This window comes from Rhyacophila brunnea, unplaced genomic scaffold, assembly GCF_057557595.1.
Source record: "Rhyacophila brunnea isolate RB1 unplaced genomic scaffold, BYU_Rbru_1.0 scaffold_3, whole genome shotgun sequence".
NCBI classification, from domain to species: Eukaryota; Metazoa; Arthropoda; class Insecta; order Trichoptera; family Rhyacophilidae; genus Rhyacophila; species Rhyacophila brunnea.
In genome coordinates, this window is record NW_028232965.1 from 9,308,586 (window position 1) to 9,320,965 (window position 12,380).

Below are 12,380 nucleotides of genomic sequence, written 5' to 3' on the forward strand. Positions count from 1 at the left end.
AATCCTGATTTAAATGCCAAATGGCATATTAATATATTCGAAGAATCAATGTAAGAGTGAGGTGTTTTATAAATTATTAAAACAAGTTCTGCTTAATCATTCCAGCGCTCGGAATGGACCGGCACGTACCGGAGCTCAGCTCCTGTTCTTGAATTATTAAAAACTAATAAAATTAATTAACCTATTTATTATTTTCGGAAAATCATCTAGCGCTCTGGCTCTTAAAATCTTCTATTTCAAGCGCTGAATAATTTACTATATAAGTTTGTATTATATTCATTACCATTTAACTTCAAAACTATCGAACTTCACACTAATGTGGTCCGACCGACTGTCATACCGATTCTTGTTTTTTTGACACTAGACATTTAAAGTATGTATCAATTTAACTAAACGATAAAAAGTCAAATCAGTACCAGTTTCATCGGCATATAAGAAAATTTTCAACTGATTAATTGACAATATTTCTCTCATCGGATCGGATTTAATGAAATTAATATAGGAATAGTACAATCGCAAAGACAAATTAATAATTATAATATGAAAGTTACTTCTTATTTGAAATATTAAATAAATGGATTTTAACTATAATAAAATTATTACGTACAATATAATTAAAATTTTCTTGAATTTTACGATCCCTGATCAATAAATATTATAAACTTTAATTTTCCTGTATTTTCCATACACATAATATACAGGCTCTCTCGTTCGTTTCATGTGTTTTATGTCTTTAAAGCCTAAGGATGCACTCCAATAATACGACTGCGTGACCTAAGCGGAAGGTGGGCTCATTATTATTATGAATAGCTTCTACCTACACACTGTAAATCAAGTAAATCGTAAATAAGATTTTTTCTTCTCTTAGTGGCATATTCTAACCAAGGTTTTTGACTTAACTGCAGTACATCACCCTATCATTGTCACTTCATAGCCTTTTACTAAGGTTGCGTATAAAGATAATTTCTTTTTGTCTATGCCTGCTTTCTACTGTTCGTTGCAGAAAGAATTGGAAAATATGGCTAAAATTAACGACTTTCATCGTTTGATGAACTAATAGCTATAAACTATATTTGCTTTAACTTAAACTATATGTTTATCCATAAAATATTCTCATAATAATTACTCCAGCAAATCGTTAATGTACGCCTATACAATCTCAATGGTTATGTTTCATCCATGACTCTATATACAACAAAAAAGAGTATAATGTAGCATTTAATCACCCTCCTTCATGTTGTCAGACAAATAAGGATAAAAATGGTTTTTTTGATAAACAGAATGCCAGTAAATTACGACTAAGATGAATACTAGATAGTTATGCAAAATTATAAAACAAAACGACTTCAAAACTTGCGTGTTGACGACTTTAAGCTGCTCCGAGTATATACGTTTAATATAATAGTGGATACAACATGATTTCGTTATTACTATTCAGCATATAAGAAACATTTAACTACTCTAATTAAATAGGAGCTTGCAGGATGAAAATTATTAAGCATAAACATCCTTATATGGTATTTAACAGATATTGATTTTACGAGGGTGGGTCAATAAGTCCTCAGAAAAGCCGACAGGTGGCGCGACTAGTACTGTAAGCGGTTTGTTTTCATGCAGCGGCACTACCGATTCAGTATGCTGCGAAGTTTCAATCAGATTGGTCGGGTTGTTGTGTGTTTCTCGTACATTTAAAAAAAAAAATTGCTTGTGGAAAATGGAAAAATGGAAAATGGAGAAAATTGAGTTTAGAGCTGTTATTAAACATTTTAATATAAAAGGGTTAAAAGCAAAGGAAATAAAAAATGAGTTGGATTTAGTTCACGGCATATCTGCTCCTTCACTTGCAACTATTTATAACTGGTTAAATGAATTTAAACGTGGTCGTACATCAACAAAGGATGAACCACGCTCAGGACGTCCTGTAGAGGTGACTACACCAGAAATGATCAATAAAATCCACGATATGGTGTTAAGTGACCGAAGATTAAAGTTGAGTGAGATAATTGAGGTTACAGGGATCTCAAAAGGTAGCGTCATTTCTATTTTACATGACAAATTGGGCATGAAAAATATTTCTGCAAGATGGGTGCCGCGTTTGCTCACAGTCGACAATAAACGCAATAGGGTGGTGGCCTCTAAAGCCCTGTTGTCGCTCATGCAACGCAATCCGGATGAATTTTTTCGTCGCTTTGTGACTGTAGATGAAACATGGATACACCACTATACTCTCGAGACGAAAGAACAGTCAAAGCAGTGGATTGCGAAAGGCGAACCATGCCAAAGAAGGCGAAAACCGTAAAATCAGCTGGTAAGGTTATGGGTACTGTATTTTGGGATGCACGTGGAATTATTTTCGTTGACTATTTGGAAAAAGGAAAAACAATAACAGGGGATTATTATGCATCTTTATTGGACCAGCTAAAAAACAAAATTGAAGAAAAACGGCCTCATTTAAACAGGAAAAAAATCCTCTTTCATCAGGACAATGCCCGTGTTCACACATGTTTACGATCAATGGCTAAAATTGAAGAATTGAAGTTCGAATTGGTCGACCACCCACCGTATTCGCCAGATTTAGCCCCCAATGACTTTTTCCTTTTCCCAAACTTAAAAAAATGGCTAAGTGGACAACGTTTTTTTTCAAATGAAGAAGTCATCGATCGGACAAATGCTTATTTTGAGGACCTTCCGAAAACTTATTTTTCTGACGGTTTAAAAAAAATGAGAAACGTCTAACCAAGTGTATTGAGCTCCAAGGAGATTATGTTGAGAAATAAAAAAAAATACAAAAATAAAAACTGTTTTAATGCTTTTTTCTAAGGAATTATTGACCCACCCTCGTATGTAAAGAGCAGGATTTTATGTATGCAATTACACAGTTAATTTAAATTTTCTCATATACTTGAAGTATGCTCAGAGCTTTATATAAAAGAGTACGTAGGTATATCATTAACATTATACGTCCATAAATGGTTTTTGACTTGTTTTATGTCATTACAAAAGATTCAGTGTTATTGCAATTTATATGGATAGTTAGTTGATATCGAATGAAAGACTATATTGCAAATTTATGTTATTTAAACCAACATAGAACGAAATTAAAATATGTTTGCTCCTGAATAATAGGTTAATATGTTTTAATAATGATGTGATTGCCAAAATATCTAGTCCTAAAAATGATTATAGGATACATACTTGTACACATAATATTATTATGTCCTGATCGTTTATATCCACTATATTGTAAGCGTATGACATTATTTGTTACGTTACTATTTAGCTATTTTATTAGCATGTATGTACCTTCCTATGTCAATTTATAACCTAAAATTAAATTGAAAATATCAAAGGACGAGGCTGAACATTTTTCTGTTGTCTAAATATTTAAAAACATTCACCAAAATATGAATAAATTATGTAGATAACAGGTTATTTTGGTCAGCAATTTTTATTTTATTTTTTGTTGTCAGTTCAAAAAACTTTGCAAAATAATAATTATAAAAATATATATAGTAAAAACGGTCTTATTCAGTGATTTATAAGTAGATACCTACTAACATCGGCGATTGTATCAGAACATATTAAATTAATGTTCAAAAATCTACGTAAATGTTCGGGAACACCTCTAGTACAACAGTTTGTATCATGGTCTAGCTCTAGACTAGACATACGAGTAATACATACACGTGTCTGTCAGGCACTAAAATTAATAGGTAGGTACATGATTAATAATTTTCAGAATTGCATTTTTAGTCATCAGTTATCACTAATGTCACTGCAACTGACTCATACTAACAACATATCCCATAAATATATACCAATCCAATAGAAAATAATAATATCTACGATACGTATCAATTAAAGAACTAGATACAATATAGAAAGTACTACATTTTTGTATAAATCATTATTGTAAAACCGTAAAAGTAGATACCTATAGGTGAAATGAAATTCGTATGTCAGTATCTAATACTTATATAACTAAACACAGTGTTTATTATTATATTAAGTACTTCGAAAGGAAAAACGTCATTTACATGCCTTTATGAATAATGTTTACACATTTTGCGGTAGGTAGGTATATAACAGGAGTTTTTTTTAATGCATATCTAAGTTTACTTTACAACCGCAACCTAATCACTATCGATTAACTTGTTACAAAATAAGTAATATAACAGGAAAATTTATTCATTTATAATAGTAATAATTTATAAAAAATATATAGGTATATCATTACATGGATTTTACATGAATTATAATAATCATTATAACAAGTAGTATCTACTTATAATTAAATAAAGAACTTTTTTAGTATTTTACAAATTATGCCCTTGCTTTTCCGTATAAGGTGAGATTGTTTTACATATAAATAATTACGTATTTGCATTTGTGAGATGTTAAGATATTAAAAGTTTGCTACATTAGAGTTGTACGTAAAGTCTATAGTGAGATAAATTATATTCCTCCATGTATTTCTTTATTTTTTTAATCGTCAGAATTAGCTATTTCGTGTGTAATTTTGTTATTTGACATTTCGTGAGATATTTCGAGGTCAGTTTTGTGATTATGTTGTCTGCAGAGAACTCCGAAAGCCCATAGCTACTTTTCCAATACTGGGCGATCGTTAATGACATACTACCATAGAACAGATAATAAATAGAATATCGATAGGCTATATTCAATACGCCACATGTTGATGCAGTATTTTGAATGTGTAAGTGTCCTACGAAAAATGAAGTACGCATTATGTACGTGCAATAGTGTATGTAATACACCAACATTAAATGAGCGTTAATGCATAAACCGAGAGCAGTTTTCAGTATTCGAGGTAAAACGTATTCTTGACACGTGTGTAAGTTTAGCCCGGATTCTTCCTTACTTGGAGTCGGTTACCTGCTTCGCCTTAACCGTTATGTATTTCAGTTCCCATTATTTCTGAGTTCCCTGCATACTACATTATTTGAGATGAGTTACCATCACACGCACAGCTGTCATTGTTTTTCAATTTAAATTTATTTAGATAGCTTCTCAGTGCTGTTGAAAATTAAAAACATTGTCGATAAGGAGTATTTTTATACTGTCAAAAGAGATTACTTTTACAACGTATGTACGTTGCTTTCTATTGATTCATTCGTTGGGTACCTCGGTAAATATCAATTACTATATACATAAACAAATTACCAATCAATTAGTTTACAACCTAGTGATTTAATAAGTAATGAGTGCAATGAAATCACCAATAGGAGACATTTATTAGACTATATAATATTATTATAGTACATTATGTTAATGACCGTTAACTAGTAAAGGGGGTTTACTCCGTATATACCTTATAGTTATAAGTTATAACTTGCTAACGCTTCTAGGTTTATTTTTAAATAGCATCTAGCTTGCAAAATTTTCATCAGGCGTTAAATCTACAGTTTTCAACACCGCAAGCAGCTTCAAACTTTTCATTAAAAAGGCAAGAATATTACACCAGATTTGCTTGAAAATCAACGTGCTGGCCCTTTCTCATTATATACCAAATTTCATAACTACATTATTATTTTTATTTTAATGACATATTTATTAGTTGTAAAATAAAACTTTACTCCACAATATTTGTTCTCGTGAAACAATGTTGATATATAGTACAACTTAAAAACAAACACGTAAGTAATATTTTATTTTTCGTACCATTAACAATTTTAAATTAACACAAGACCGTTTGCATCCCACATTTTCAATTACCTAGAAAACAACATTTTTATAACATACTATTCAATTAACATTCTTGTTAAATACAATTTCGCACAAAAGTATATTGTTGACCTTAATAATTCTTATTTTTTAAAGCTAATTTTTAGATAAAAAAATAATTTTGATCAATTTAGTCATTTTTTGACATTTTATATGGGATATTTTTGTGAATTACAGTGAACGACACTACAATATTATTTTTTACCTAGGCACTGGCAAAGTTTAATGGTTTTTTTAATGGCATGTATATTATCTATTTCACATATTAATTATCTAAATGTGAGAGAATAATCATTAATTGGTCTTTATTTAAAGGTTGGAAATATATGGAAAAAGATTAAGCCTTAGAAACCTCTATTCAAATAATTGAAGATGATTTACACATTGGTTGAAAAGTAATTATTTTATGTTCCATTAAATTATAAAAACTTGACAGTTGAAAATTTGATAATGTTTTGAATTTTTCTAGTATGGTGGCAAATAATTACCTTGTTTTTAAAACATTTCATAGATTTCTAAATCATCTAGTCTTTATCATCGGAATGCAATTTAATCTGACCTCACACCGACGAAGATCATCGAATGTTATTAGCAGTCACATGGAGTTCGTATCTATGTATATTGAAATAGCTAAGCCCCATTGAATACAAACTAATAATTAAATTATTATGTTTGCTGACTTTAAAGACAATGGATACATAATTTAATCAACACTCCTTGCCTTGGTATCATTGTCATACCAATGTGCATTACTAATCGATGATCATTCACAAAATGACATCAAAGAAAGTTAAGTAACATATTTTACTAAAAACAATTATTCTTATAATTTATTGAACTGTATATCTAGCTGTTTATATAATATTGTCTAAAAATGTAATGATTTAACAACGTATGAAGTCGTGAATTAAGTTTACATAAGATATAATAAAACTCCAAATATTATAATATTGTCAACAGACTAGACACAACAACTAGAGCTTCTGAAATTACATGAATATACCGAACTCTAAGAATTCATATGTCACCTAAATAATATATTTCCTATTATTCTACCTACTCTATAGCGTTAAGCTCAAATAAAGATTGTTATACTGATATCTTCCAACTGACGCATCCCTGTACACACTTTTGAACTACTTAATTCCTCTGTTATTTACACATGTTCTGTGTATTGGAGGTTTTTTAGTAGTAATTTCTTCGACAGGATTTCTTATGACTCTCCAGTTATATAATATAAGTGCCTACAAAAATTACCATAATATTATGGAGGATTTTAAACATAACCTTTTCGTTAGTCGTATCTCCAGAACTCACTTGTTATGGCCTGTCAATGATTTTTTTTTCCGTCGAGTATTCACAATTTGTGCATCTCATCTTTCTTTTAAAAATGTACTATATTGTTTTCCTTACAAAGAACATCCCAATATCTGGAATATGAACAGAATAATATTCTAGACTGCACAAGATTTCTAATAATTATTCGTACAGTATTCTTAAAGCATTACAAATTTTATAGACGATATTATTATAATTGGATTATTTAGTTATTGTCTTACTTTTAATTATATTCAGGTTTTATTACACACATTGACATGATCGAGCAGTGGCAGAGCGTGGGCGGGGGCAAGATATATCGATGCAACATTAAATAACGTGGATATAAATAAATAAGTAAACCTGTAGGTGCTTTCAGAAGGCGGGAGTGGTGGAGCCGCCTTTTAGGGAGCTGCGGCCGCCTACGCCTCTGGGAGCATTGCTGATGATTGTTTGAATACCATTGCAACATCTGGCTGGGCGTATGCCATCATGAATGTTTGCAGGGTCAAAAATAGTCTTCCGCCGAGCCGTGACTGGCTTGATTAATTACATATTAATCTATTGTAGAATGAATTCGATTTTTTTCTCATTCTTAACGACTATTACATTGTTTACTAAATATATTTTCAGTTGGGAGTATTTTATTATGGTACAATGTGAATATAATATGTACTTACTTATAACATTATTTTTATAATGATTGTTATATCGTTACTCAATCAATCCTAATATTCATGCATGTAATAATAACGAACATGCAATACGCTAGCAGATATAAGATAAAGTAATGAAAATTGTGTTAGTAATTTAATAAACTTAAATAACTACTTACCTCAACAACAAAAAAATAATATCATCTTACACTGTGTTACAAAAACATCTGAATCCAAAGAAATAATCTGGGTTATTTAAAAAAAAATACGTTTTTGTAGTCGAAGAAAAATATCAAAATTATTTTATTATTTATTTGTTTATGTACTAAGTGTTATATATTGGAACATTATTTATTAATGGAGTAAAAATTTACAAAACATCCTTGAAACTAAGACAGCGTAGGAGTTTGTGGCAGACAGAATGGATTTGAGACGTTCCTGATGGCGACAAAGATCTACATTGGATTGTAGTGCCAATGGTGATACTTCGTTTTTTTTATAATAAGTATACCTACTATGTCAACCAGAATCCAATAAGATATCGTTATGGAAAACTATTATAATTCAATTCATGCATATTTATTTTATATTCATCTTATTACAAAAAAAAATGCTTTGGCACTTTTTTTATTTAATCAGCTGTAATAATCATTCGCAACCGTGATCAGTCAATTTTCATGTGTTTCTAACAACAGTCATTCATTCCGAGTCAATCAATTATTTATCGATCATACTTAGTACCAATGTCACAACAAATTATTCATACTTAGTGACTAGTTGTATTCTGCCAATTAAATGAAAGTGTACTAGACTTGCTTTCCATTTCTGTAATCAAAACACTTTTCATTTACTTTGGACTGTTACAAAATAGTAAATCGTATTATGAACGCATGTCAGACGTTGTATTATTATTGGTCAAGAGAATTATCACATCTGTATATTAACAGACACACCGAAAGTTAACGAAATCAAAAGAATGTGGGGGCAATGGCCTTGGAAAATATATGTTTAATTTATCATAATATACATTGCTAAATAACCCACAAACATCCTACAATGAAAAATAACTCCTACTTCACTGTTGAAACAATGAAATTTAAATAGTATTCTAATCATTTTTTCAAAGTTTACATTAGTTTGACAGAGGGTGTAAGGTGTTTTTTTTTTTTCTTATTTTAGTTGTGTTATCTCACCTGAGAATTCGCTAGGGCCGCCAGTGTCGCCAGGCACACAAATATTTTAAACCACACCATTTTCACACACTGATGTCACTTTCTTTCACAACAGATAATGAATAAATATGTTTATGTCATAATCGAAAAAGGCGGGATGGTCGTTTTTTAGCCGGCCATTGGGTAATCTTATCGGCGAAAAATACAGATGGCAGCTCAGTCGGCAGTGGCGGCGTTTTTAACGGCTGTTTCTAAACGAGTGCTTCTGAAGGCAGTGCACGCAACACTGAACCAAGCGGCCATCGTGAGGAACAACCGCGTCAGTGACTCCTTTTGTCAGTTCTTCAAATGGATCCGTTGACGTATTAAATAGACACATTGAAAAATAAAATTGTCTAATGGACAACCAACCATCTATACACACTGAGTGTGATCGAGATCGTAAACAGACAATCATACATCGATAAAATTAATACAGATAAAAGTGGTTAATGAAAAATTAGATCAATTTACAAAATGTCGTTCATTTGTATAGGTAGGTACATTATTATATCATACTATTGTACTAACACTTATACATCCGAACCATCCGAAGTTCATTGCACAAATACATCATATCATTGTGGTATAGGTATAATAGTGCACAGTAATAAGAGTGGTTTTTAAAGATTGTCGTAAGAGAGCTTTGATCTATTCTGTCAAGGTCTTGACCTCAGAACAAATTAATAAGACAGAAAATATATAATAGTCAGTTGCCATGAATCAACATTTTGAAGCCGGGCTCGGCTTATTACCCAAGTCATATATTTCATTAAACACAATTGGCACCGAATGTCTTAAAATATTATTACTTACGGGGATTAGGAGTTGTTTGGTAGGGTATCCAACCCTACATTACCAATGTCGAATGCGCATTTCGTTTACGTGATAAACATTAATGTATATTATGATGCAGATGTAACTATTAAAGACAACATATTCTTTAACACATGTCTAAGTTTATCCTACATTTTGCCATACTCGGAATATAAAACTTGCCACTACCTCACCCATAAGGTAACTTACTTACCAACATTTCTGTACTTCCTGGTTTCAACATTAGTATTGAGATTTGAAGACGTCTACATAGTCAATATGTAGTGTCTTTGTTAGTCCAACCAATTTTGAGCAACAATTATTCACATTCATGATTGCAGTTTTTTTTAACCTTTTTTATATTTTATAATACGTATAGTTTGAAATTAGTCAGTTTTAGTGAGTATTTTGTACGCGTCCCCAATGAATTATCAATATAAAGTATACAGCTCTGTCTATGATGCCATGAAGTAAAACACTATTTCTGTAAACTCTTTTTTCTTTCGATACCCATTTTAATGTAGTTGGTGTATAATATGAAGGTGGTCCTTGGAATAAAGCCTTATTTGAAGGCTCAATTTTTTTCTGTTTATAACAATATATGTGTTTGATCCAGACTATGAACTCAATGGTTTAGGGTTTTGGTAAATAATTAATAATCCACCGTCAAAAGCAGCTTGTTGAATTACCTACAATTAAAACGATTTTTTTTCAACACAAAATAAATCAATAATATTTAGTTTCTGTGAACATCTATTATTTTAGTGGTTCCTTTTACAAATTATTTTATCATTAGCATTATAAAACATATTATATTACGTAATTTTATTATACTTAATACATTTTTAGTCTTTTTTCCCATTGCATACAAAATCTTTAATGTTATTATTCTCCATTTCAAGCCCTGTCTTTCTTTTAACATACGCAGGTAACAACTTTCGATTTCACTGAAGTTATCATCCCCACCACCTCTTTTTATCGGAAAGAGACGACACTTCTCAATGTACCATTATGTTGCATACGCAAGAGTTAAATAGTGATATTACCTTCGATTTCATACCTTATTATACAAAAATAAATTGACGTATCTTGATATCACTTTCTCTTTCTTCAATGCAGAGAAGTATCTGCTGGAAAGAGACAGCAAGACTTTGCGTATTTTATAGTTCTGCATTGCACATGCAATTTGTATGTAGGAGTATTAAAATTGATGGGCTCAAGGCTTGAAGACATAATGGCTTTGAAGAAACTATTTTGCATTTTCCTTCAGATTATTATGTGGCTTTTTGCAGAGCATTATTTCGTTTTGTTGATCATTTTATCGAACTAGTCTCAAGAGAAGATGATTACCATAAACAAGTCTGAATAACTTTTAATGATTGTCGTTTATTATAATTTCGGCCACTTTGTAGGCAAAATTTTATCATACATCGATGGTCAAATAACTTCCATCAAGAGCCCATAATGCCAGGGGTCGGAATCTACGAGGGGCCCAGTATTTAATAAAAATACACGTTCAAAGAGCGGCACTTGCTAATATATTTAAAAATACAATGCATCATAGGTACTTGGATACAAACATAATGAATAGCATTTTTTTCATAATAGGACATAATAATAATTACAAGATAAAAAAAACTTTTTATATACTTACCACGTTTTTAGATTTTCCGTTGAATCATATAAACTTGACAATTCTATGTATTAATAATTTAGGACAAATAAGGCAATTGTCAACAAATATTATTTTTGCAATTTTGCAAAAAACAAACAAATATAGAATACTAAAATGTCATTTTGATTTCCATAGTAACGCATGTATATATTAATAATGTAGTTGCTAGGACCACCCCCTTAGCAACCAATAATGGTGGATTGGATTACGGATTTCTTCCGAAATAACTTTTCATATAAAACAGAATTCACTGAAAATGAATTCAATTCTACCGGCCCACATGCTCAGCGTACGTCAAAATGGAGATTTTATGCTATTTTCAAAGCACGATCTTCACTGAGACTTCGAGAGAATACTTTTCAGTATTTACCTATATTTATATACATTTTTTGATGCGTGTTATTAGTCATAGATCGAAAATCTTGAACTAATAAATAGGATCATTATTATGTGCAAATATTATGTTTATATATATTTTGCGTTAATTCTACGATTTACTTCCATTTCATAAAAATTGTCACCTTTCAGTAGTACGCAAACTGGTAGGAGCTTAGTATATTCAATAATAGATTTATTTTATGTACGTAATTGAATATATTATATTTTAATAAGAAATATTGGATATTATTAAATATAATTTCTGTTTATTTTGCCGCCTACTAAATCATGTCACCTAGCGTACCCCAACACCCCCGCTTGTCGCGTCCCTGAGATGTATAGAGAATATAGGAAAAAACAACTATTTGCTACTGATAAAAATAGCCCGCATTGGGTAGGTACTCGCTGCTGTAAAGTTAAAAGAGTCAAAAATGCATTATTCAAAAATGGTCCTAAAAATCCTGGGAAATTGATTGTGATAGGTAACGTTGCATAATTAATATAAAATTGATCATATAATAATTATAATAACTACAGAAATGCCAAGACTTCATTTTAAATATAAACTAGTAATAGTTCATAATA

General features: G+C 30.8%; 1 protein-coding gene across 1 annotated transcript in view; it reads right to left on the minus strand.

Moving 5' to 3' along the window:
* LOC147067849 (uncharacterized) overlaps positions 1-9,177 on the minus strand; it is an 83,929-nt gene extending 74,752 nt beyond the window's left edge. Inside the window, exon 1 of the mRNA XM_085952561.1 lies at positions 8,909-9,177. Coding sequence (XP_085808687.1) covers positions 8,909-8,968 — 60 coding nt within the window. The 5' untranslated portion in view covers positions 8,969-9,177. The remainder of the gene's footprint in view (positions 1-8,908) is intronic.
* Positions 9,178-12,380: the final 3,203 nt, after the last annotated feature.